This window comes from Perna viridis, chromosome 11 (assembly GCF_037379345.1).
Source record: "Perna viridis isolate PV_CMFRI_1.1 ecotype Kerala chromosome 11, ASM3737934v1, whole genome shotgun sequence".
NCBI classification, from domain to species: domain Eukaryota; kingdom Metazoa; phylum Mollusca; class Bivalvia; order Mytilida; family Mytilidae; genus Perna; species Perna viridis.
This window is the reverse complement of record NC_142455.1, coordinates 17,647,565-17,675,521: the sequence shown is the minus strand read 5'-3', so window position 1 is coordinate 17,675,521 and position 27,957 is coordinate 17,647,565. Positions and strand designations below refer to the sequence as shown.

Below are 27,957 nucleotides of genomic sequence, written 5' to 3'. Positions count from 1 at the left end.
TGTTTCCATAGCCTATTGTCCTATTTACAAAAGGGATCGTCTCCAAAAAACGTTTAAGAGTTTCCTGTTCTGGAAAATCAACCTCAAGGATCGCATTGCTCTTTTGGTTCCTTAAGATGATGAAACGACCCATTTTATGACTACTGATAGTAAAGGTATCAAGTCCTATGATAAATGCATTGGATATTCATTTGAGTATTTAGATTCGTCAAGAATGGATGGGCTATATACCATAGCATTAACTTTCATGTGTTTCGTCTTTATTGTTTTATGTCTTAGGCAGTCTTGGCCACGATCAGATATACCTGGACCATCGACATGGCCTCTGATTGGAAATTTGATTACGGCACACGAATTCATTTCAACTCCCAAAAGAATAAAATTTGTGAAAGAGATGACAAAATTGTATGGACCAATTTTTAGACTGTTTGTTGGATCGTATCCGATTGTAGTAGTCCAAGGCTACAAAAATGTAATGGAGGTTTTACAGAGACGTGGGAAAGATTTCATGGACAGGCCAAATTGGATAACTGGTATAAGGCTTGCACGGATGAAGTATGGAGGTCAGTATCACTAGAAGATTTTTTATTTCAATGTTAGTAAAATATCTAATGTGGTAATTATTTTACAGATGCGTTATCTTGTTAACTCTAATAAAATAATTTGGGTCTAACCTGGGGAGAAATAGATGAATACTGATACTATGGAAGTGTATAAGGGTCATAAATTACGATGATTTTTGGTATATGTTGACTTATCTCATGTTGATAAGAAAGTTTTAACTGTATTATCTTACGTTAAATAAACTGACATATTCAATTGAAATTTACAAAAAGCACATATGTAATCTGACTTTTATTGTTTAATTCATCCTTCTACTGAGGAAGATTCTGACATAAATTAAGTCCCAATAAACAAACTGATGACGCGTTAGATAAGGAACTTAATATTGTTTTTATTTTAATATTAAAACAGTAATTAAAAATACTTTTAAGACCCCCATTGTGCCTCTGAGTCTTGGTTACTATTGTACGGGACATAGTCCCGCCATTACACACCCTCTGGCCAAAAATAATCATTGTCATTTATTACCCTGTAATAGTCATCTTCATTTATATTGACACGCATTATAAACGTTGACCTCTCTCTAGATTCGTGTTTTTTTTTCAAAAGTAAAGTAAATGTTACATAAGCACCTTGTCGTTCAGCATAATTTCTGACTGCACTACTAATTTGCAGAAAAGGTTTATCTGCGGCAAAATTGTATAACAATATGTTTTATTCGTTTTCTAATCACTCCACGAAACGCCTTTGTGTCCTCGCCAGTTTCTTCGTGGTACATTCGGTCATCACCGGAAATAATTTCACTCGTATTTGTGCTCGCTTCATGTGGATGCTCGTGGAGTGTTTTATCATGAGTTTCACATTTCTTATTGTTTGATTGAGTTTTTGAATTAACTATCACTGGTATTTGCCTGTGTTGTTCTTGTGTATCTTTTATTACCATTTTACTAAATAGAGTTTCTTTGATGTTTCAGCTTGTTGTTTTAATTGTCGTTGAATTGTATTAAGATGACCTGTTATATTATCAGTTAGTTGTGCTTGTTGTTGAATAACCTCGGTACTCTGTTCATCAATTTTAACTGTTGTGGTTTTAATTTCAAATCCGCTTGAAGCCTTGTTACTTTCTCACGGCTTTCGTTCAGCTGGTCCCGTAGGTTCATTGATTGATTGTTGTGGTTTAACGTCCGAGCAGCAATATTTCAGCTATATTCAGACGATGAACACGAAATGTATGATAAAATGAACATGAAATGATGATAAAATGAAAAAAAAGGATGGGACACAAGGATAATATGGTCGAAAAATTTTGATTGCCACTAGAAAAAGGGGGATGGGTAAGGTCGGGCAATTTAGCCTCCTGTGGCGGAGCGCAAAGGTTCATACCACAGCAGGGTTCTTTAACGTGCGAGGAACGTGACATCTTTCCCAATACGGTACACCACTCTATGGTTTACAGATTTTCCGTATTATAGCCTGACAACCCCAGCATGTAACACGCCTGAGGTACCCCATTCCACCACCTGGGGCACACATCCCAGTTGCTCTATGGGCAGTGCGCCTAGCCTCCGGCTAGGTTTCTGAGCACTATTTAGTCGCCTTTTACGACAAGCTTAACGCTGCTGCAGGCCTATTCTTTTGACACCGGACCTGCACGGGGCGATCACGTAGGTTCAAAACTTCCTCATCTTTTGACCTAATAACACTTTTTGGGTTTTATTTCACGTTGAAAGGCTTCAGTTAGCTTATCAATTTTGTCATTCAATTGTTCTTTATTATCGTTCATCATCTGTTTCACATCTAAAATCCTAGCGATTAAGATGCCATTATCTCTACCTTTTGCGTTTAATTTTTTCGATACCTTTTGTATAATATTGACAAGCTGAGTATCACCCGCGTCATCAGATACTGTTGTTGTACGTCTTGTACCATTCAAGATGGGTTGTTTAAGTGCAATGTTTTTCTTTGTAGTTATAATAAAGTTAGGAAAATGACAAAACTCACAAAAACGTTTCGTTTATCGAGTCAATAACAGAATAGAAATCCATACGATATAGAATCGTCGGTATTATCCATGTATATTAACAATATTCCAATATTTTATCGTGAAGTCGACGAGACCAGGTCCATTACAAAGGGACATCACTTTTTAACTATATATGCATAGACAATTGGTGTAAGTGGAATTCCGTTCTTTCATACCCCAAATAAGTCAGAAAAAAGCTTGCCAGACAATCTCTAGCTCTACTGGAGTAATAAATAGTCCATCCGTATAGGCCTAAAAAAGTTTCCGGTCACCCTCCTTCTGACCCCCTACTCATAAAAAAAATAAACGTAAAAATTCTGCCGATTGTCTTTCAGGGAAACAAATAGAAAATTGAAAACACACATGCCATGAGTGCGCTCTTGGTCGTAGATAATCCCTTTTTGGAATTCGGCACTTGAGATTTTTTTGTTTTACCACCTCCATCAAAATTCGGTGCCGACGTAAGTAATTGACACCGAGTTTCGTTTTCCTTCCCGTTGATATTATAAAAGAAACAAACATACTGATATTTCCTGTATGATAATAATTATAACATTTACAAAATAGTAATACAGCAACTATATCGACTTTTTTACTTTAAAGTGAATAAATTTATAATGAAACTGATTATTTTTATCTATTATTGACAACACTTTTTGGAGTAGAATTTGTGTGATTGAAACAGTTTTCTTATAATAAAACATTGTATATCGACAAACTGCATTAAATGTGCTCAGTTAGCCGATTACATAGCAGTGCCATTGTTTAAAAAGACATTTTGGTATTTCCGAACAAGAAATTGTAAATAATGTCCCAGCACCCCCTTTTCTGAGGAACCCCGTCTGTCGCCCTTCTTTTCAAAGTATCTGGATCTACCGCTGTGACGGAAATACACTGAAATAATGTTAAGGATTAACAGACTTCATTTAAACTTTATACAAGAATAAACACTTGTTACGCAATGAAAGGTTACGTAACTGTGATTATTAACTTAAGGTTTTGTATCTCCTATTTCTTTTTGAGCACTAACAATCTTGGGCTAGGTAGATTTTATAAAAGTTTGCATTTTGTGCCGTAGTTTTGTATGTCCTATTTCTTTTTAAAAACTAATAACCTTGGGCTAGGTAGATTTTATAAAAGTTTGCATCATGTACCGTCGTTTTAATTCTTCTGTTCCGTTTTTGACTACTAATAATCTTGGGCTAGGTAGATTCTATAAAAGTTTGCATTTTGTACCGAGTTTTGTATTTCCTATTTCTTTTTTGACAACAAACAACCTTGTAATGTACGAGGAAAATATCGCAAACGTCAATCCTATACAGAGTAACGGGCAATTATTGAGAAACTCCGAGAACGGAACGCGGATTTGTCATCGAAGTTGTAAGATCCGCAAAAACAAACGGATAAAGACTAACAAAATATTTGTGTGCAGTGCCTTGTATTGCATGGTTTTCAAACGCTTCATGAACACAGACATGGCAAACTTTGGTGTATAATGATGTCCTTTAAAAGTGAAATTAATAACTATGAATCTCGACAGATTAATAGGCACAGACAGAAATATTTAATAATTCAAAACACCAATGACAATGGAATCGATCTCTAAATGAAGGTGCTTACAAGCATATACAAAATTTTCGGTCAACTAATGACCTTCTTCTGTGCCTTAAATCAATTGAGTATGTATGAAAGTAAATGGTCTTATGTACAGATTTTACATAGCAAAAAACAAAACAGAATAAAACAATGTTATTTCAACTTTCTAATTTTGGATAATTAAATATTTCATAGATGCGTAGTGGAATTGATACTTGAATGATATTTTGAGCACTTGGCCTCTGTCGAGAGAAACTCAACATTATCCGAAGTCTTTCACGAACCACCTGTGATTGCTTGTTTGTGTAACTCTGCTTGTGAGGGCTGAAATATCTAAGCCTAACTTGACTCCAGGCGAGGGTCGCTCCTGTGGTGACAAAAGATGTAAATGTTGCAACCAAACGCACCACTCGTCATCATTCTCCAGCACAGTCACGGGGAAACGCTACATAATATTTTGTAACGTGCACTGCAAGAGTGCGAATGTAATATATTTGCTTCACTGTCCCATCTGTGGCCTTCAATATGTTGGTGAATCTAAACAGCCTTATCCCAAGCGCTTGAACGGACACAGGAGCGACCTAACAAAAAACCTTTACTCCCAGTGAGTCAACACTTCAGATTACCAAACCACTATCTCGATGATTTCAACAAAATGCAAATCTTTATCGTGGAACAAAAGCCTAGCTGGCCGAGTGGTCTAGAGCGCTGAACTTTGTGTAGGCGGTGTTGTCATAGATGTCACAGCGGTACGAGTTGGAGTCCCGCGGAGGGAATGACCAAAAATTTGCATCGCAAAAAATTGACAGTTCTAACATCGTTTGGATTTTTTCAGACCTTTCTATGGGTATCAATTTGATCCGATGGAGCATTGTAGCGAATAGAGTCATCACATTCTGAGACGTTTGTATATATATATATATATATATATATATCCATACAAGATTAAAATACAAAGATCAAAATGTCATAAGTATTGCTACTTATCGAATTTTTTGTAGACTTTGGGGTAACCCTTCTAAATGGTGACGATTGGAAATCAAAAAGGCGATTTATTCACAAAGCATTCAAAGATCTAGGCGTAGGGAAGTCCTCGAACGAAGAGAAAATTTTGACAGAGGTTGGGTATTTGATTGACTACCTCGAACAGATGAGGGGTGAAGAAATTCAAAATATAAAGGACGTCATGATGAAAGCGAACTGCAATATTATACACAATGTCGTGTTTGGGTACAGGTTAGTTAGTAGATTTCTGGGCATGTTCAATTTGTACTTATGCGAGTACTCCAGTGAGTTAAATGTTAAAATTCGAACAGTTTTCAACAATTTATTTTCTCTTGAAAGCCGGGGAAGTACCGACTGGGCCTGATCATAATTTTAGCGCGAAAGTGTATTTTGATAAACTAAGGTATAAGAACGAGAAATCTTTCAGAAAAAAATGTTTTTGATTACTGTCTATGATAGAAAACAAAAATAATACGTTTTTTAATTATTTCATTGATCATAGATTTCAATTCAATGTGCTAAATCAAGCCGTTAAGTAGTTTTTCATCTTATACTATTTTACCAGGCGTACATTATCTATGCGTCACGATAACTGGATAAATAAGTAATGCGAAGTATAGTAATATAATGTGTTACGAGAATTGTTCTATTCTAATAGGACACAATTCTAAGATTTAAAATAGGGTTTCTAGTTGAACATTTATGATACTCCGACACGTTGTATTTTTTAAGGGTTGAACTAATTAAAATGGTCATAACTTTTGAGTAAATCATCTGATCAAACTGAAATTTGACCTTGATCTGTATTTTATAATACTCAATAACTATACAGAGTTTAAAAAAGATCTTTCAACACCTGCTAAAGTTATCACCGGGAAACCGTTGGGACGAACAGATGGACGGACGGAATTTTTTGGAGTGTATCACATAATACCTCACCACTTCGTGTGGCGGATAATAAAAAGATGTTCAATAAGACTACTACAATGTATAGCAAAATTGTTTATTGGCGTCATGAACAAATGTGGTAAAAACAATTTAAAAAATGACGTTACAAATTATAAACATTTCATAAATATTGACAATTATATAAAAAAATAAAGAAAACTTAACGACAGCATCTTTTGGTATATGTTGAAGGTACGAGCTACGTAGTGCGGACCTACAGACTCTGATTGACACATTAAATGTACTGTTTGCTGGGCCCGTTCCATTGTTATCGGTGACGCTTATCTATCCTGTCCTTGTTCTCTTCTTTGTAAGTATACGTAGTGGCATATCCAGAGGGGAGTGCAGGCGGTTGTTACCCCCTTTTTATTAGAAAATTTGTCGTTTTCATGTGTAAAATTGACAAAAATGGTAAATGATATCCTATCACGCCCTTTTTCTGGGAAACCCCGACTGGCACTTTTTTTTCATAGTGACTGGGTCCGCCCCTGATACGTAGCCATATTTAGTTAAGCGATTTATTGTAGGTCTGATTGTGTATCGCTTTTTATTGGTAAATTCCCTACGAATCTATATTTTTCTTAAATAGTTCAAAGGTAAAGCCAAATCTTGAAAATTGATGAGTTAAAGAGGCGTGGGACCTAACATTGAACGTTCGGGAGGCATGTGTGCTGACACAGCTTCAAAGTTGTGTTCTTTATCAACTGGAAACACTAAAAACAAAGACAAGCTTCAAATATTTCACAATTGTAGAAATTATCTTAATCAGGACAACGCTTTTTATTCCGTTTTCTTCTTCCAATTAATAAGATAATTGATCTATGTTTTTCATATCGAAATGCTTACCATTTTATCAGAATGACAAAGTATTTAAAAGACGACGGGCTTCAGAAACATTGAGAACGTATATAGCTAATCAGATACTTGAACATCAGAAATCATTTGACCCATGTCGTGTAGGAGACCTAGTTGATGTCTACTTGGAATCCTTACAAGGCCAGAAGTTAGAAGGTTTGTATGATTGCAGTACTCTGATTATCATTGTGGCATTAATATTCACGACAACAGATTTAAGTTTGTACATGTATGTTCATTATACAGGTACAATGTAATGTGTAACAAATATTTTTATTAGAAAATTTGTCGTTTTCATGTGTAAAATTGACAAAAAATGGTAAACGATGTCCTAGTATTCCTTTTTTCTTAGGAACCACGGCTGGCACTCCTTTTTATAGTGTCTGGATACACCCCTGATACTTAGCCATATTTAATTTAGTGATATATTATGTTTGGTTATATGTCGCTTTTTATCTGTAAATTCCCCACTATGAAGCACTATTGTTTATTAGTTATCATGTTATTTTTTTCTCCTTGCGCTTAAGGGGTCACTGCTGTATAATCCCTTTCAATCACCGGTCAAGGGTTTTAAAAAGGGGACTCAGAAAAAAGGGGTTCAGACTGTAATTATTTAAAACTAACAAAATTTTCGGAAAAGGGGAAGGGGTTCCAACACCGCCTATACAAAGAGTAATCAAGGGAACCAAGGTTATAGCGGTAATCGAAAGAATGTAATCCATGGACAAAGACCAGACATGGAAAACAGACATACACAACAAAGAACATAAAGTAACTAAAATCATACATACAAAGTAAAAAAAGTAAATGAGCAACTCGGACTCCACTAAAAACTGGGAGCATGGACCAGGTGCACCGGTAGAGTAAGCGTCCTGTCTAAGAGTACATGTGCACTAGATTACATACTGATGTAACCAAAGAAGTCAGACATAATCAGCTCCTTTACAGATTCTTCGATGTTAGGGGAAGGCCGACGGTCGGAAGTATAGGAAAGATGGCAGACTCTTTGTTTTATGGCTTTTTTATCATACATGGCAAAAATGTTTCAAAATTGAACTGCGAGTTTGAAAATGTTCAGTAATACCAAACCAAACCCGACTACCACTTCCCCACACTGCATGAGCAGTTGATTGACACGAGTTGAATTAACCCATTACTTTGGTTTCAGATAGAATATTACGGGCTGTCACTAACGAAATTTTAGAGTTTTTTACCGCTGGAACGGATACAACAGCAGCCACACTTGATTGGTGTATTTTGTACATGATACAGTACCCTGATATACAGGCAAAATGTCACAAAGAAATCGATATGGTAACGATCGGAATTTACAAAGTACTTTCCACCGTAAATATTTGGCCATCATTTTGGCCTACCAGTAAATTTTTTACCTAAATAAACTATCGATTTGAAGTTTGTATATGATGAGACATCGATTGATCAATTAGTTGACTTTAGTATCCTTTCAAATTTTGCTATAAATGTTAGGCTCTATATGTATCAGTTCTATGTAAATCTGCTAAAAGATCCTTAAAATTCCTATTGACCTTTCTTGTCCAGAAATTATAGACGTCAGACGCCTCTATTTTTTTTCTAATATGACAGAGATAGAGTGTATTTTGGGGGTACACGAAAACATAATCTTTAATTATATAGATAGCAGTGTTTTATCGAATGTTCCCAGAGTAATATTTCGATAATTCACACTGTGAAATAAATTGGGTAATTTCACTCTCGCGCTTTCTCCCGCCAAAACGTCACAATTTTGATAACAATCCGCCAATCACAGAATTTAAAATTCATTTAGGAAATATCGATAAATTATTAAGAAAATCTATATAATAGCGAGCGCTGCGCAGCGTTGTGAGCTCTACCGTTATCACGTGTACATTCTAAATTTCTCTGAAGGTTCCCCAATATACTAACAAAAAAAGTCATGTCCCGGAAGTAACAAAAAGTGACTGTCCTTACGGAGAAAATTCAACATTTTCTTCAGTCAAACAAATAAAAAAATATATGTTAAGATTACGTTTCAGTAAAAATAGATTCATCTTTTCTGTTAGTTTTCAAGTGTTATCTAATTTGTTTTACTCATTTAAAGAAGTGAATGTTATGTTTATAAAAACTTCTGGAAAAAACACGTGTTCCACTGTTGCTGTTGTCAAGAACCTAACCCACCTCCGAAAAAAATATAACTCCGATTATTTTATCAAAATCGAAGCATAGCTTTTCTAAGATAGGAAAGGCAATCATGTTTGAAATTTGCAGCTGTCGTCTGAATTTTGTTTACGTCACATGTGTGGAAAATATTCCCACTATCCGTGGAGAATTGTAATATTTCCAGTATCTGTAGATTGATCTGACAGGCCACAACTAAAATGGATGTTGTTAGAGATGCCCTCAAGGGATAAAAAATGTAAAGCATTGCGAAGTGCTATAAAGTTATTGACCACTTTGAGAGCGAGGGAAAATGGGGTATGGGGTTGGAATTTTGGGGAAAAATTGTTCAAGTTACTCATTTATTGAAAAAAATCTCCCCCATATTTTAAATAGAAATATTGATTTTGCTTGCTGGATAAATACAAATAAAAATATTGCACTTGCGAAGCAAAAAATTTGATCCGGGTCGCCCCCTCTTTGTAATGTCTATTATTATTTTTACCAGTCTCCCACAGACGGTACATATATAGTAAAGCTCACGGTGCTCGCTGATTTAGGCAATGCCTACCCCATATTAAATAGGATAATCAATTGGTTATCGTGAATGACAAGTTCAGTCCGCACACTCGTTAAATCCAGTCGTTCTTCGGCACTCGTGATAATATTTTGGTTATGGTTACAGACCACCAATTCAACCAACGAGCATCTGGAACGTACGCAAAAATAGTCCTACGCAGAAATTACCCCTGTTCCTCATAGTGCTGTGAAAAAAGTTGTCATCTCATTTAAAAAATTTAAACAGTTTCTGAAAGGAAAAACATTTCTGTACATTTTATAGGTGCATTTTGCTTCTTGTGACGTGAAGCCTAATCTCCATAATGATTTCTAAATATACCCCTATCTTGTGAAAACACTGGGATTTCCCATGCTATTTATAGACACTTCACTTCCGGTGACCAGTACTGCACTGCAAGTCTGCTAACCCCACATGCCATTGTGAGGATTGTGAGCTGACATATGTAGAATCATGCTAATATATAGTCCTCTGCAGGTTAAAGTTAAGGTAAAGTCCAGAGAAGCCATTGAATATTGTGAAATTAGCATAGAAGCCTATGGGAAGTGGAATTAGTGGTTTCTAGCCTTATTCACTCTTTCCGATTGTCCTATTATTATTGCATATTGCTGCTAACAATCATCATGGAGATACTGCATACTCTCTATGCGACCTATAGTTAAAAGTGCTTCTAAGTTATAGGGAAATTTGTAAGCATAAAACATATACCATAATGTTAATTTTAGAAAGACTACTTTTGCAATCTGGTAAGTAGATGACATTTTCCAGTTATATGGTATCTTAGGATGAGTGTAAATTTTAATCCTTGTAAAATGTTTAGTTCTAATACCTTCATAAAATGATCATAATAAACAAAGAGTATACGTAGGTGTAAATACATCATCATAGTATCATGTGACCTCCATGTACAGTACGTCATTAAATTTGTTGTATTCAGGTTTTTTATTTTCAGATCACAGACAAAAGCAGAATGGTTACTTATTCAGACAAAAGAAGTCTGACGTATGTAGAAGCAACACTATTTGAGGTTCAGCGACTAGCCAATCCAAGTTAGTTCATTTCTTTACTAGTACAGAATCTTGTATATAACGTCCAGATAAATTTTGTTTGACGTGTTTTTATTGATACTTTTATTTGAGTGAACAATGTGTGCTTATCGGTTGCCTTTGGATTTTGAACTAGCTTACAGAAAAAGCGAACTACTCTTTCCATGTAGATACAGCTTGTAGTCTTTTGACTTATTTGTTAATATTAACACTTTAATGTATTTGTTTTCTGTGCTAAGTCCGAATTCAAAAAGATTTTTTTAGTTCGTTTCATCGTTAAATTTTTAAAACCACTGTCCAAGGTTAAGGGAGGGTTGAGCTCTCACAAACATGTTGAACCCAGCCATACACTTTATGTACCTGACCCAAACCAGGAACCTGTAGTCCAGTGGTGGTTGTTACTTCAAATATGTTCCTTATTATTCGTTTTACATTTTTTTTCTGTAGATTAGGTCGAGTTTCGTCTATTATGAATAATCTTACTTCACTTATTTTTGGGCCTTAACGGCTTGCTTTATGGTATGTGTTTGTCCATCACTGAAGACCGTGTTGTAACCTGTAAAGTTTGATTGGTTGTTGCTTGAATTTTGGTGGATGACTGTGTCAAAAGTACTCATACCCCATCTCCTAATCAAACGGCTGTGACAACCCCTGATAAGTTCCGGTTAAAAACTCGGGGTTTATACATGACAACAGACTCAATTGGGGCGGATTATACATGAATTAGGGACGACCATAGCATGAATAACGTTTGTCTGAAACGTGATGGATAGATATGTTTGGATGATATATGAACATTGATTTGTTTTTACAATCTTTTTTATTAACTTTCTTTTTTTTTTTTAAATATAAATGAATATAAGGAATTCATTCTTGACACAATTGTTTTAGTAGCGAAAAAATGGCCAGTCAAAGCTAAACAAAAATGAAATGAAATGAAAGTAGTTTGAATAATGAATATATTTTGTAGCTTTTTTTTCACTACCTCACGCTGCTGTGTGTGACACAACAATAGCAGGATATGCTGTACCTAAACGTACCATTATCTTAGCAAGCCTCATATCAGCTCACTTAGATAAAACAATCTGGGCAGAACCGGAAAAGTTTAACCCGAGCAGATTTATTGGCGAAAATAACGAAATAGTCAACAAAGACTACCTTATTCCTTTCTCTACAGGTAAACACGTGTCCATGATACTCAACCATATTTTAATGTTCAGGCAACATTCGTCTACCATCTGACAAGACTGAAGTAGACTCGAGACCAGGTCACCTTATCAAAATTAAATACCCCCAAGTTTCTTTTAACGTTGGCACTGTGTAGAAATATTATATTTCTGCTTTGTTGAGCGAACGCAAAAAATTCGTTTTTTATGTAGATCGATGTAGACAAAAAAGTGTAAAAATAACAATACAATAGATCCTTTTGTGGTAAGTTGGTGAGCATGCTCAATATACACTTCCGCGAGGTAGAGCTTGGGTAGAACAAAAGAATTTTCCTCGCGGAATTGTATATTGAGCGTGCTTTACGCATGTTCTTTGACTACCACACCGTTAGCACAAAAGGGTCTATACCATTTGTTGTATTTGAACAAAATGTTTATACAAGTTATCATAAAAGATTCGTAATTAATAAGAAAATGAGTGTAAATTATACTTTTACTTTGAAGTAAAACCAGCCATCTTTGTAATTCCTATAAAAAGTTAACAAACACCGAATCAAAATAAAGTTTTCTTTTTTCTTATCTTATTGTAGGACCACGCATGTGTGTAGGTGAATCTTTGGCAAGAATGGAAATATTTTTGATATTTGCCAACATACTCAGGAAATTCGAATTTTCCAAATATGACCCGGATGACGTGTTGTCTTTTGATGGGTGTGACGGAATCACAAGGACAGCAATGCCTTACAGAGTCAAGATCACACCTAGATAGTGAAGGTCGCGTCGGAGTGTTTTATTACAGATGATATGCTCGATGTGCCGCTTAAGGTGCTGCTATCTGTGGCTGTGGATTAACGGAGATTTTTCTGTGCTGTTATCTGTGGTTGTGGATTAACCAAGATTTTTCTAACTTAAAATCTTAATCTAAGATTGGGAGACCTTCTCATCACATTGTGTACTTACATTTTGAACAGGGATGCGAATCAAACCACAGTTCCTGTGATTCAACATATGAACATAAATAATAGGCATTTTTTATCTAGATTGTCGAAGTCTTGTGGTGTTTTTTGTTTAACCATTCTATGTTGTATATCATATCATTAACTATGTGAAAATAATTGGTAACGGCATACCGTACCTGTAAAAAATATTGGTACGTTTGGAGCAGTACCATCCGTACCGGATCCTACGCCTATGTTAAGCTGTACATGTTTTTTTATTGTATAATACAAATAGATGAGTTATTAACACGATGATGTACGTATGTAACAGTTTTTTATTTTATCCCAGCAACGCTTGAGATAGCTGATCGGATAAGTTGCATTATAAAAATTCGCATCTTGTACATTGATACTCAAGTGTCAATTCTTGTTGCTCATTAGACTATATTAAAACAACTAAAATGTAAATTTCTTTTATGACATTGATAATCATATTAGGATATCACTTATATAATAGTTGTTGATGAACTTGTCAATATTGTGATATTTAGACTGCCCACAGGACAGTGGTATTGACTGTGACAGCGATAATGGCCGAACAGCAGGCGAGGTCATTATCGCTGTCGCAGTCAATACCACTGTCCTACGGGCAGTCTAAATATCACAAAATTGACCAGTTTAACAACAAACATTGAGGAACCATATCTATGGCGGTATTAGCGTCAAAAATAAAAAGTTCTGCCTAGCCAAAGCTATTTATGCCTAGGCAAAAATAAGGTAATGCCTAGACACTATTGTATTAATTGACCAATCAGAACGTGATTAACATCCAGGCTTCGTGGAATATTATGCAACCCTTTGTTACAAGATGATTGGCTCAGCAAAATTTATTTAACATATGCATTACCACAATGTGTTAATGCCCACAGCCATTATCACATTATGCTATAGACTGGTGAAACTTTATACTGCAGGTTAATTAACACCATGTATAAAGGTTTTATCCAATTGAAATTACTGATTTTTTACTGATATGAAATAATACTTGATAATGTCTTCTGTAAATGTAAGAAGTACAATGGGTAATACCCAGAGGATAGTATAACCAGAAAAATCATTCTAAACAAGCTCCTGTGGTAGTAATGACCCTTTTCACTTTGAAACTTTGCCATGCTAATTATTGTTTGGGTTTCTACAGCACCAACCACAAAGGCCTTGGATATTTTAACCCATCAAATTACCTTAACAAGTTCCCATGTGAACACTAGAATTATACACATTGTTCAAACATGTCCTGTATTTTACGGCCCATGACAGTGCTAAAATTCCAGACAAGCACTTTGAAAATCCAAGTGTGGCACACTGCAGTCAAACTCCAAGTTCTGATGCCTAAAGCCAGGTTTACAGAAACCTAAACTGAGATGCTTAATGGACTCGTGCAGACATAAAATTTATTTATCCTCAATTAAGGGCAGGACAGATAAAATGCAGACCAAGCAATTACATATTTTCATTTTATTTATCAGAGACTGTTCATTAATTAGCCCCTTAAGTCTGAGTCTCTTAGAAAATATAAATTTTAAGCACCAAATAATTAAAGAGAAGCCAATTTCATACATAATGTATTTATCGAAGTCCCCTTATCCCCACCAATAAAATCAGAAGAAATCTATGACGTAGTCCAGGGGTAGACCCAGATTTTGAAAAGGGGAGGGCAGGGTGTACAGAGCAATACTTTGCTAATTTTTTTGCCGAATTTCTGCACGAAATTAACAAAATTCAACAAAAGGCGGTTCCAAACCACTTGGGCCCCCTTCCCTGGATTCACTTTTGTACTCTAATCTTCAAGAAATTGAAACCTACATTAAATCTTATTACCTACCAGTGACAAATTGTTAACAAATTTTTATCAACGGTGACATAATTTTCTGAAGAAAAATTCAGGATCCTATAAATGTATAACAAATTCTGATAAAATTGTATGAAAACAAAACTAACTTTAAAGGTTTCTTAAACCTAATGAAGTTGACTTCTCTGTACAAGATATATAATATATAAGTTCATTCATAAAAATGTCATTCAATATATTAAAGGTCTCAGTAGTGTCTAGTCTTTAAAGGATGCACTACAGCTTTCCCACACTCAAGTAACTGTCTTTGTAGATATCAGATAGAAGGTGATACATGCAAGTCTGCGGTCTTTTTCACCAAAAAAATCGTAAGTGTAAAATTAGTCGGTATGTTATGATGTTATAATAGTTAAGTAACTTACCACTAATTTTACTCTTACAATTTTTTGTGAAAAGGGCTGCAGAAACCCACCAAATTCACTTTTATTTCTTATTCAGAAACAGTTCCAGATAATGTAACCAGTTTGTCTTTCAGTGGTTGCACTTCAAAGATAGATTATACAGGAAATTGTCACTTTGCAAGAGTTATCCTTCTTGATTTGGCTGATGTAAAATACCTATCTGTGGGCAGAAAGTAAAATAGTTAATAAAAATATGACATATGTTAAAAAAGTCTTGTTTGTTCGGTTGATTTTCTGGACCATGAATCACTTCTACAATAGGCAATGTCTGAATTTAATAAAGACTGGTACTTGATGGCTCAAACAGGACATTATAGAGTAACATTGCATTGATTGTCTTAATTATCAAAGCAAAGGAGCAAATATTTTTTTAAAGCAGTTTTCTTTATATTCTTGTACCTGTTTTTTCATAAACTTCACCTTTTAAAGTTAACACTGATATATCAATATAATTTCATCTTTTTGTTCATCAACTTTTCATATATCTTTTTTTTTTTTAACAATTATTTGTTTCTAAAACAGACATGAATACAGTATCATTGTCCATGATGCACATTAATAATACATAACCTAGCTACTAATTACAATTATATATTCTCCTTTCACTACCTAGCAACAAGTAATATATTCACCTTTCACTACATAGCAACAAGTAATATATTCACCTTTCACTACCTAGCAACAAGTAATATATTCACCTTTCACTACGTAGCAACAAGTAATATATTCTCCTTTCACTACATAGCAACAAGTAATATATTCTCCTTTCACCTAGTGACATAGTTAGCAAAAAAAAAAAAAAGATCAACCAATTATCAAATGTTTCTATCATGTCCTGTTTACATAATTCAAATTTCAGTTTGAAGAGCCATTACTTAAAGCAGGAAAACTTTGGCACTATTTCCTTCAATTCCTCAGCTGCATCAATATCACTAGTGTCCATTTTCTGTACATTTCCCGCAGTTCCATATGGAAGAGAACTTTGATCACGTGACATTCTTCTGTTGTTTAAGAAAGCCTGTCTTATTGCGCCCTGATAACCGACTGTCTGAGCTGATGCACCCCTGGAGCTGAGCTGACGAGTCAAGCTAGCGCGTCTGTCTGTCGTAAATGTATTCATGGTCAAGAACACAGGTACATCTGGAGTTTTCATCTTGTCTTTAATAAGGACTGAAAAAAATTATTATACATATTAAATTATATAATAATCTGATTTTTTATACAAATTAAATTATATAATGATCTGATTTTAAGAATAATATGTAATTCTAGGAAGAGTTAAATGTGTCTTGTCTACAACAGGGATGATTTTACAAGGTCAACAAATAAAGCAGAAATTGGCAAAATCAGAAGTAAATATACAGTAAAAAAAAAGAATCATAACGATAAAATCCACATTAAAAATAGTGGAAATCCACTAAAAAGTAAAAAAGAAATGTTCCAGCTACAAAAAGTTAAGCTGACCAAAAAAAAAAAAAAAAAAAAAAATCACCCTAAAATTAAGACACGTGAAGTGGATGTTTGTCCAAAACAGGTCACAAATGAAACAACATTTTATATACCATTCTGAATATAAAATCCAAAGCTAAAAAGTATTTGAAAGTAGGAAAAATAAGCAAAAATATGGACTACAGTACAACTTAATGTCCCCTTTTTCTCTTCCCAATCCTACATATCTCTTTGTCCTACATTATGTAACAAATCAAATTGAGTGCTATAACTTAAAGGATGAAGCAGGGAAGAAATACAAATCTAGATATTTCTTAGCTGTATCAGAAACAAAGATTTGTTCTAATGCCTGGCATACCATCAATGGTTTCTTTAATCTCCCTAGCTGAAGGTCTCTCGTGAGGGAACTGTTGTACCATATCCTTCAAAATACTTTTCATCTCACTACAACAGGCATCAGGAATCAAGTTCTGCACCATAGAGGGATTCTTTGCAAGCTAGAAAAGTAAATCAACAAGCACTTATTAATTAATTCCTTATCAGTAATTCTCCTAGTTCCTTTCAATTTCTAAAACATCGTCATTTGTCTAATTCAGTCTAACCAATGTACACATATCAAAGCCTCAGAAAGATGTTTAAATATGGATATGTCTGAACCTTGTAAAATGTATGCTGGAAAATAACTTACTTAAAGACTTTGAACTGATGTTCCTAAAAAATTTCTCTTTCAAAGAATGTTAATAAATACATACCATGAATATATTAGTTTTAAGTATTTTCACTCTTGGTTCAACTTGTGTGAGTAAGCAGAGTTTTGTAATTGTGTATTATATTAAGTAGCACTCCAGATAAGGAACATGCAAAATGTGATTCATGGGTGAAAAGCCTACATATTTTTCTTTTTGATATTTTGTTTGAAATGTCATAGTGAACAGAAATAAACATGTGGTTTTTCATATAACCCTGCTCATAGCGGATAAAAATTATATAGAATGCACTGTAGATTTCAAAATTAAGGGATATAACTCTGTATATGGCACTCAAATACAATAGAATCTACTGTATTTTCAATATCGATTATCTCCTACGAGCATGCAGATTTGAATGAATAATTATACATTTCATAGTATAGACCCATAAAACAACTTAATTACAAAAATAAAAATATGCCGCCGTTTTTGGGGTGTATCACATTTTTCAGATTTTGCATGATTCTTACAAAGACAGCTACTTAAAACATTAAGTTAACATTGCCAATTGAGCTATTCATAAATTGGTACATCTACTCCTTAATAGTTTTTTGTTACAAGGCCAAAATTAAAATTAAGTGTGTTTTCCTCTTACCCTAACAAACCATAGAACTTGGCTCAACCCAAATAATTTTATTTGCCACTCTTGGACAAGATTTAAAAAAAAAATTTTTTTTGATGTAACATTTGTCCTTTCTTACAAAATCATATGAACTTTTCGGGAAAATAAATATCTTCCCTACCTACGTACCCAAAGTAAGGAGCTAAGATCGGGTCAGAGGAAATAGGCACTTTTTAAGTGTGGCCTAACCACTTTTTCGTACATGTATTTCTACCTCTGCAATTATAACTTTTACAAGGAAACCTGTCTGTAGTAAACCTCTTTTGTACTCCATAATTTATACAGTTTAGACAGATGTTTAGTATACCCAGGTTCTAAATACATTCAAAAAAATAAATAGAATTTCAAATATGTCTGGTTTATTCAGGGTTCAGATTTCACTGTACTGCCACATAATAAATCACTTACATAAACCAGGATAGTCTGTCTGATTTTGGTAATAGTGGCTTGGTCTAAACCATTATATGTCATGTTCCCATTGTTAAAAAGGGAAATAACCACATGGCCTTTCCTGTATATGAACATCACAGTAAGGGCCAAAGAGAAGATGTCGGACTTAGTGGTCATGATAAAGTTGGATATATTATTGCCAAGAAGCCCATGGTTCTGGTACTTTGTGGTTATAAGCTGGATCCCAAGCTCAGGGGATAGGTACTCCACTGTGCAGCCTTGGAAGTCAGGAGGTTCTTTTTCCTCCTTGGCAGATCCAAAATCACAAATTTTCAGGAAAAGGTGTCCGGCACACTTCCTGATGCAGATGTTTTCAGCTATAAGTAAAATATATTCAAAAATATATAATATCCCATTTGAGGGTTCAGAGGTCAAGTAAGAGGTCAATATGAAAGTATCTTAATTTGAAAAATTACATAATTGTATCTTATTCCAGAAAGAAAATGTTTTCCTCTTATGATTGAGGCAGAGGACAGAATTATATCCTTGTTATCACCATTTAAAACTGTCAGACCTTTGACTAGCAAAAGACAAAAAAAAAAAAGGTGTGACATTGTTGTTAATATCCACTTAAATCTATTTACTGACTCATTTAAAGTGTCTGAATTATACATACGTTTAATATCATAATGGATCAATTTCTTGCTGTCGAGGTATTCCAGGCCAGACAATCCCTGGTATAAAATCTCAATGATTTTAGACTCCTGTAAATCCTCTGCAGAGTCTGGTTTCATTGTATAATCGATCAAACTCACACCTACAATAAGAAAAGGGAAATTAATGCATACAAATTAAACTATCTTTCTCACACCTCTAAACTAAAAAAGGGAAAGTCAATGTCGCAGTCTTAATTTAGCAAACTATACCCAATAACAATGTGTGAAAGTCCCTTTTTTATTGTAGTGATGCATGGAATATTTCATACATTTTTGGAAGAGATTGAGGCATTAACTAAATCACTTTAAATCTAATGACACTTAGAGTTATCTCCCTTTGTATGACACACAGTACTTGAACAGTTGTCAAAGTTAGCAGGAATAACCAATTAAGTTAAACATGTTAAAGAGGAACTCAATAAAATGGTCAGTTTCTTCTAAGAACATGAAGTTGTTGGTAAACCTCCACTTGTACTAGAAATTGATACTGGGGTCAATTATAACATATGCCCTAATTTTACAAAGTAAAAAAACACACTTCATATCATCTGTCTACTGATTTTGGGGGAGGGGCACAAGATTATGTAACAAAAGTTTTCTATCATTCAGTATAGTGACAAATGTCCCACAAGAAGTTGATACTGAATAGCAACCAAAACAGTTTACAATATATATTCCCCATCTATATAAAAAAAAACACATATGAAACACTACTATATTTGAAATCAACCCATCCATTGCAGCTAATCATTTGATAAAGACCTTGTGAAAGTGGTGTCAAATTCCATCAAGCAGTTGGAGTTTAAGAGCAGATGCAGATTAAAACTTGGGACAGATGCATGAACTAGCAACATGATCACTTTATACCTCCTACTTTTCAATAACATGGGTAAACCCTCTTAGCACTAATATTTATATTCATACCTGCATATTCCATGAGAATTTCCGGTTTCCCATTCCTTACAATAAATCCATACACCTCTGTAATGTTGATGTGATGAAGTTCACTGTGTAACTTAGCCTCAAGCTGGAAAGAATGATCAAATCTCAAGATCTGAAATAAAGTAAAGTTGATTTTTTAAATAAGTGATGTGATGGCTAAAGAAATATAATCGAACAGAAGACCTTAATTGAATATTTAAAATCATCATACAGGTATTTTCTTAAGCCAACAAAAAAAAAATAATAGCCGTCTCTCCTGCTACATGTACCAGCAAGAAAAAAATCGGTTAAGTAGGTAGAGAAATTAATTTATTTTTCAGAAACATTTTACATTGAGTTAATGGGGAAACAATCAAGTTTTCAAGAGTGCTTGAGCAAATACGGCCAAAAATGTTTAGGGTAGGCAGGGTAGCTGGAAACAGACATATTATTTTTTGGTCTTAAATTACAGTTAAAATTTAAGAAAAAAATGCAACATCAGATCGAAGCAAATAAGTCATCCTATTGTACAAATCTGATAAAAGTCAGATCTAGTGATTTATTGGGTATTTGCCATTAGTTTTGATGTCAGATGGTTGTGTGTTACTGTAACAGAAAACATCAGGTTATAATATAACAGGGGTCAACTTGTTAGCAGTGAAAGAAAATATCAGTTTTCAATATAACAAGGGTCAACTTGCTTCCTGTAACAGAAAATATCACGGTTTTAATATAGCAGTAAGTAGTGGCCAACTTGTTTCATGTGACAAAAAATATCAGGTTATTAATATAACAAGGGTCAACTTGTGCTTAACTAAATTCATATACTGGGTTACTTAAAAATCTTTCAACATAAAATAACTTTGGAGCATTATAACCTGTGGGTTACCATACAGAAGATTTCAGTTCATAGAAACGTAACGCTGCATTAAGCCATCTGGTAACTCCATTAAAATGTGTGAAAGTCTTTTGAAGTCGGTGACCAGGAAACCAAACTTTTTTGTACTGTACGTAGTGTTGAAATCTATACGACAGCTTTTCTCAAGTCGTTACAACTGTTTAAATAAATTTAAAATGTCAATATTTCAGCTTGGTATGGTAAATGGGAACCATATAGTCATGCCAAATCCCTATTATTTGAAAGCATAAAATAAACAATGTTGGAATGATGTAGAAGATAGTAAACCAAGGTCCAATATATAACTCTACAAAACTGCAGTCCTTTACGCAAAATATCTACAGCGTAATACTAGTCATAAGTTTTAATGTCATAATACTCTGACATATTATGACGTCATGTCGTGAATTTCGACTACAGGTCTCCTTACCTCCTTTTTAACAAACTCTTTTTGAGTGGTATTGTCTTTGTACATTTTTACACAGCCAAACGATCCCTTTCCAGCATCCCTAATGTACTGGTACCCAGCTCCTATCTCAACCTCATCATATTCACCATACTCAGTAGGTCTGTTATTCTGAAAATAGGTAATGTAACTGTAATATGAAATTTTTTTTTAAAAAGTCATTAAAAAAATGCATCTATACAAGTAAGATCATTTATTTCACAACGAACAGAACCTAGAATGTGAAAAAAGAAAGAGCCATTTGCACTTTTAGACTGCATATGGATTCTTGTGCTACAAAAACACTGTTCATTTGCACTTTTAGACTGCATATGAATTCTTATGGTACAAAAACTTTGTTTTCAACATTAAATTGCTAGGAAATCACTTGCCATACTAGGCAGGATTGCACTGGGCTTAATTTTACGACTGACGCCAATCAAAGTAATTAGACCAGGTGACCATGACTCACATTATCCTCATGGAGGTGTCAATCAGATGTAAATATATTATTGAGCCAATTAGAAATCATTAGGTCAAAGGTAAACACAATCTTGGCCATGTGCACGAGGCTACATATAAGCTTCAAAGCCCAGTTAAACCGTACGTACATTCAAAAACAGATTTTTCATATAACAGAATAAATTAAATCCAATTAACAATAATTATATCATCAGGAAGTGTCTAAAACACTTCGAAATGCAAGAATCGATAAAAGAAAATGATGACACTTTTGCCATGTGGCTTTTCTGGCGAGAAAATTGGTAAACGAATAGAATGGAGATTCCGAAAATCAAATTAAAGAAATAATGAAGGCATTCGGTCATAAGAGAACAAGAGATAATAAGTAAGGGACACAATTAATGGTCCATGGTAGTTTGCTATTAATTTTATCACTTGAAAAAAGAATAAAGTTTGTTGAAAATTATAAATAAAAAATCAAATTACATGTATATTTTAGGATAAATTTAATTAAATAAAACTACAAAGGGCAAAGGTCAACATGCTTTCAAATCAGGGATTACATGTATATGAGTACAGTAATATAAAATCTTTGATAGAAATAAAACACCTGTTTCTGGATTAGTACTTTATTATTTTGCATATGAAAAGTGACTAATGGTTTTAAATCTTGACTAAGACGAGCTAAAAACCTGCTTTCTACATGTATCGAGAGTGAATCTTAGGTACATATATGTCATGAATGAAGGGGTTATTTTGATGAATTGACAAAGATAACTCATCAGTGGACTTAAAATGTCATATTTTAAAAAATTCTCACTTCTGAAAATTGGCCAAAAAAAAAAATGGCAGCTGGCCATTTTTCTGGCAACAGAATTTTGGAAGGCAGAGCGGCCCTGCTAGGGATACCCTTACTTGTACAGAAAGTAGATATTGGATAGCACCAAAATTTGCTTATAATGTACGCCCCATTTATTAAAATAAAAATCAATCCATCAACTGAGAGCCGAGTTAATTGCAATCAAATTTTGAATGGATGGATAGTCAAGGTGAATTCAATTCTGGTGTAAAACTAATGAGTGATTACACTGAAGACCGCACTGGACTCATAAAAAAAAGGATGAACATTTTGACTTTCTCCTATTAATACCACATGTGGGATTTATTTTCAGAAGTAAACACTTTCTTCCCATTTGTCATTTTTACATAGTGACACTACCTCATCAGAGGCATTGTCATTCTAAAAATACCCAGAATGTTCCATACAAAGAAAATGATAATATGCCACAGAACAGGAAGTTAATAATGGATAGCAACTAAAATCACTTACAATATACATGTATACTCCATCCATATAAGCTATACAACAAATCTGAAAATGATCCATTGATTGGGAGCTGAGACAAACTCAGTGGATGGACAAGATGATTCCAATTTACCAATAATTTTTTTTTACTTTTTATGGTTTTTTTCAATGTGTGTTTTGGTATGAGCCAAAGGTTTGGTTGATTCCTACTTACACCTTTTTGTACCTTACTATATTGAGGGCAATAAGAGCTTGTCCAATAACAGTGAGTGAAATGTCCGATTAGAGATATTTATAAGACAATTTTTTGGTAGTATTACCTGAGTAGTGACAATACCATGCACTCCCAAGTTCAACTGCTCAGGTGAGTTGAAGTACACCTGTAGCAGGTGAGATAATGAGGCTTGTGTACCAGGTAAAACATGTCTAAAAAACAAAAAATATTGTACTTTAAGTGGAGATTAACATGTAGCAAAATACACACAAAAATCTAAATGTCTACCTAAATTATGACCAAATACATTAAGAAAGTTCAAGAAATGATCTTAGATGGTCATTCCAAAGTAATACATTTCTATCACTCAATTTTCCTTAATTTAAAAATATCCATTGTGTATAAACTTCCAGTACCAGTTGCCGTAGTTTTCAAGGTTCCATCAGACCAAGAGTTCTCAAATGAAATGTAAAATGAAGAAATCCATTTAGGATCAAAATTTTGACAAATCATAAAAAAAATTGATATTGACAGCTTAATGATAAAGTAATGTTGACATACAGTGTAACTTCTGACACAGTTCATACATAATGTACAGATGTACATTCACACTACATGTACAGTGTACCTTCCCAAATAATATACAGTTTACATGTACATGTACCACTACATATAGCTCAAAGTACATGTACATACCTTTTTGTACATGTAAATGTACAGTGAAACATATCCAAAGCTGACATTTTTAAAATAATTGAAATAATTTGATGCATAACAAACCTGGGTGAAATAATTCAATGCATAACAAACCTGGGGGAAATAATTCAATGCATAACAAACCTGGGTGAAATAATTCAGTGCATAACAAACCTGGGTGAAACATACAGCTGCCTAAACCAACGAATCTTTCAGTTAGAAAGGGTTTCTCTATATAAAGAACATAAACAACCCAATGTATTGTGAATGAAAATGTATCAGTTACGTCCTTACAAAACATTATCTACGTTAAAATGCATTATGCAGTATGAAACATACCCTTTTAAGAAATCGTATTTTCTTAAGAAGCTGGTGGTGTCCGTGGGAGGTATGGCAATAGCACTGGGACGCTGTTCCTCAGCATCTGATGGTTGACAATTCAGAGGTTTCAACTCAGGTTTGGTCTCCTTACGAATCTCGCAGAAGTTGGAATCAGAATCACTATCTAAGATGACAATAGGGGTATCTTCTGACACTACTTTCATCTTAAATGATTTCTTCTTTTTCTCATTGAACTGGATATCAAAATCAGCTTCTGGTGAAACGACTGTTAGACTTCTACTTTTATTGTATTGTCTCAGAAGTTTGTTTATCAGCTCTGCTTTCCATGGTTCTTGGTGATTATTAGCAAGCTGTTGAATTTGCTGGTGATTAATCCGTGGTTTTGTGGTAGTTGTTTGTGGAGACACCACTTCTACTCCGGATGGCTGTGTTGGGAAACTCAAACCATCAGCAAACTGACCACTGGTCTGTGCATCTGTTGGTTGATAAACTTTAGACTGTGATGCTGTTTGTGGAATGGCTCGTGGATCACATCTAGGATCAACACGAGACCTTACGGCTGGTAATACTATGGTTCTCTGGTCTGCTGAACGTAGTAGTGGTCTAGCATGAATGTCAATGTTGGGTGGACTTAAGGGGCTTTTAGGATTCATATTGGCGAAATACGCCTCAAGTTGACAAATTTCATCATCATCACGAGGATTCACAACATGGTCAACTGAATGAGGAACATCAACGTTCTTAACAGGCATGTTTTGCTGATTAGGAGTCATCTCTTCATCTATAAGAAAATTTATAGTAAAGTGTTAAGAAAACAAACAGACCTCACGAAGAAAGAAAGCAAACAGAGTTTGTATTTCTTGAAATATTGCAAATCAAATAGTGTTTAAAATACCAATGTATGGCTGAATCCGTCTTTCATCAGTACAAATTTATGATGATACACTGTAGGTGGCTACCTCTTTTCTTATCAATATATTTTTTTTAGTCTTCAATACATGTATATGTACTGGCTTACATTGCTTCATTGTAATGTACCTGTTCGGACAATACTGTCGTCATCTGGGAGATCATTGCCTGTATCAGCAACAACCCTTGTTTTTCGGCTAGACCGCCTCACATTCAGGTCCATGTCAGAATTCCTGAATTAAGAAATAGGCAAAGTCTTAATGCAAAAAAGTCACTCCTCTAACAAGTAAATAATGTATGAATAAATCTGTGAAATTTCATAATTAATGACAATCCTACTATCTTAGACATTTTAATTTCATGCAAGACAACAGTGTACATATACATGTAAAATGTACATCTATATGCAGCAGTAAAGCAGAGTATTTTTCAAAGTACAAACAATGTACACACAACAACATATTTGTCATAAGCAAGCTTGTTTCAACCTATAAAATACTTAGCACTATTTTTGAGTTTTCTTGCCTTTACCAAAGAAAATCTTATGCCACCTATAATGATACAGAGGTACATGTAATATGTTTAGCTGAGAAAAAAAAAATAAGACAACATTATCGAATGAACATTTGTGCCATGAGCTTCTGATACATCCTTTACTTCCCAGAAGTGAAATGAGCAACTGTAATAATGAGGGATAGCTCCACTCCCTTCTAATTTATTAAATTACAATTTAGTACATGTACATTCCAAAATCTATGATTAATCTAAATTAATGATTATAGCATTTCTGAAAGTAATTAATTACATTCTAAAGCATTCTTGATTGCATCTGATTACAATGAATGTTGTTTTTGCAGTAAGCTTTTTTTAAAAAATAAAATATATTTTGTTTCCATTGTATTAATATTATGTGACATCATTTAAAATTGAGAAAAAAAAGACCACTTTTTACAAGAAACATATTTTTTTTATTTCAACACTGAAATAACTGTTTTTGATATGATATTTCAATACATTGATCAAAGACACAATTTAGGATTTATTTCTATTGTAATCATAATGTTATCCACAAGTAATCATGAATATAGACCCACAGGGTATTTAGAAATAAACTCACAACCTCCAGATATTATTGTCAAAGTGTACCAGTACAATGTACATGTATGTAAAGTTTGCCTTTATAAGATATTGATAGATCAAATTAAGTTGATATGCACTATCACTAGAAAAATGGCAGGAAAATTTCCCCGCACATTTTCCCTATATAAGCAGTAAAAATATCTAAGTCACAGATGCTTCAGGATAAGTTAAAATAGCTTTTCTGTTGTTTTCTAGATGTATTGAATATGCGGCAAAAAAGATCAAATTGAGAAAAATTATGTGCATTCATATCCTGATCATTACATAGAATGGTACTTAAATACCTTGTTTACTGTTTGTAACATAAAAAAATCACAGATGATTAAGTACAATAAAAAAAAAGGGGTTGTGAATGATGTGCATACACATAATTAACTTATCTTCATTTCTCTGTTTTTTTTCCAGTACAATATAGTTTGAGCCCTGCGAGGTTAACCCCAACTTTAGGTGTGTTCCCGAAACAGTCCAGGTAAATGAATAAGTGTTCATAATAAAGTTTATACAAACTTTTTTTAAACGACTAATTAAAATGAACAGTCACTTGTGAGTATTTACAGAATTTCAATACATACATACAGAAAATGTATACTAAATGTAAAAATGTACACTATTAAGCTTAAATGTTAAAATTTACCCGTCTAAAGTAGTAACATGAAAGTTCTTACTGAAATTTTAACTTATTAAGATGGCTGACCAAAATGGCACCAATAAGGAAGTTAAATTAACACATGACCACCGGATGTGTGGTTTGATAACAGTGATGTCATAATCCTTTGTATACAAAACAAGTCTTCTCACATACAAATATACTTGTATACTGTACATATTGTAGTCTCAAAATATTATTAAATGTATCTTATAATGAGAAAAGCTCAATCTTTCTATTAAAAAAACATGCCAAAAATGCATATATTCATGTAAGTAATTTCAATATACAGACAGTACTTATTCCATACACATTTATTTTCAAATGAAAATAAAGCCCAAACTTTTATTAAATATTAAGTACTTTCAAATAAATTAACAGAACAGATGACAACCCAGCAGACATTAGTACATTGATAATATCTGCAGTAAACTGTGGCCAGGTGTGGAAATTTCCATCTGACATGATGTCAGCCATATTGAATTTTATTGTTATTGTTAAATATCAAGTAAATACTTTCTGATTCATTCCAAAAAAAAAGAAAGATTGTTAATGCATGACTTCAATTTCTTAAGGTTGCCATATCCTTCAACATTAAAGATGAACCAAAGTATATACAATGTACACAAGCTACAATCTCTGAAAAATTATTACAACCACGAACAGCCAGAACTAAAACATGAAGAAAAATCTTTTATGAAAAGCTACACATTCATTTAGAAACACTACTTATTATATTTTTTTATACAGTTAACTCAAAATTACCTTAAAGTAAAGTAATTAGTTTCCTTTCTGTCAATATTCAATATTTAAAGTTGGGCTAAAATTATGGCGGTAGAGATTCATGTTTAAGAATCCCTTAGAAGA

The 27,957-nt window shown here is 33.9% G+C and overlaps 2 protein-coding genes across 7 annotated transcripts; one reads left to right on the top strand and one right to left on the bottom strand.

The window, feature by feature from the left end:
• The first annotated feature begins 52 nt into the window (after nucleotides 1–52).
• LOC148603172 (cytochrome P450 2C29-like) lies at nucleotides 53–15,704 on the top strand. Of its 4 annotated transcripts, none has more exons than XM_088553748.1 (8): nucleotides 59–563; nucleotides 5,185–5,419; nucleotides 6,329–6,446; nucleotides 6,994–7,147; nucleotides 8,160–8,305; nucleotides 10,663–10,774; nucleotides 11,742–11,948; nucleotides 12,528–15,704. In XM_088553748.1, exons 1-8 carry the CDS (start codon nucleotides 137–139, stop codon nucleotides 12,704–12,706), a joined length of 1,578 nt encoding a protein of 525 aa, XP_088409874.1. In that variant the 5' UTR covers nucleotides 59–136; the 3' UTR covers nucleotides 12,707–15,704. The 4 variants fall into 4 exon arrangements, with proteins under 4 accessions (XP_088409876.1, XP_088409877.1, XP_088409874.1 ...); XM_088553749.1 differs by having other exon boundaries at nucleotides 61–563; nucleotides 10,678–10,774; XM_088553750.1 differs by lacking the exon at nucleotides 11,742–11,948 and having other exon boundaries at nucleotides 53–563.
• LOC148603171 (uncharacterized) lies at nucleotides 14,376–27,951 on the bottom strand. 3 transcript variants are annotated; one of them, XM_088553741.1, is made up of 10 exons: nucleotides 27,856–27,951; nucleotides 25,434–25,537; nucleotides 24,393–25,176; nucleotides 23,464–23,569; nucleotides 21,361–21,507; nucleotides 20,036–20,165; nucleotides 19,072–19,212; nucleotides 18,414–18,772; nucleotides 16,993–17,131; nucleotides 14,376–16,355 (listed from the first exon to the last, which is right to left on the bottom strand). In XM_088553741.1, the coding sequence occupies exons 2-10, from the start codon at nucleotides 25,525–25,527 to the stop codon at nucleotides 16,057–16,059; spliced, it is 2,199 nt and encodes a 732-aa protein (XP_088409867.1). In that variant the 5' UTR covers nucleotides 25,528–25,537; nucleotides 27,856–27,951; the 3' UTR covers nucleotides 14,376–16,056. The 3 variants fall into 3 exon arrangements, with proteins under 3 accessions (XP_088409867.1, XP_088409868.1, XP_088409869.1); XM_088553742.1 differs by lacking the exon at nucleotides 27,856–27,951 and adding an exon at nucleotides 27,079–27,183; XM_088553743.1 differs by lacking the exon at nucleotides 27,856–27,951 and adding an exon at nucleotides 27,110–27,173.
• Between the last annotated feature and the right edge of the window lie 6 nt (nucleotides 27,952–27,957).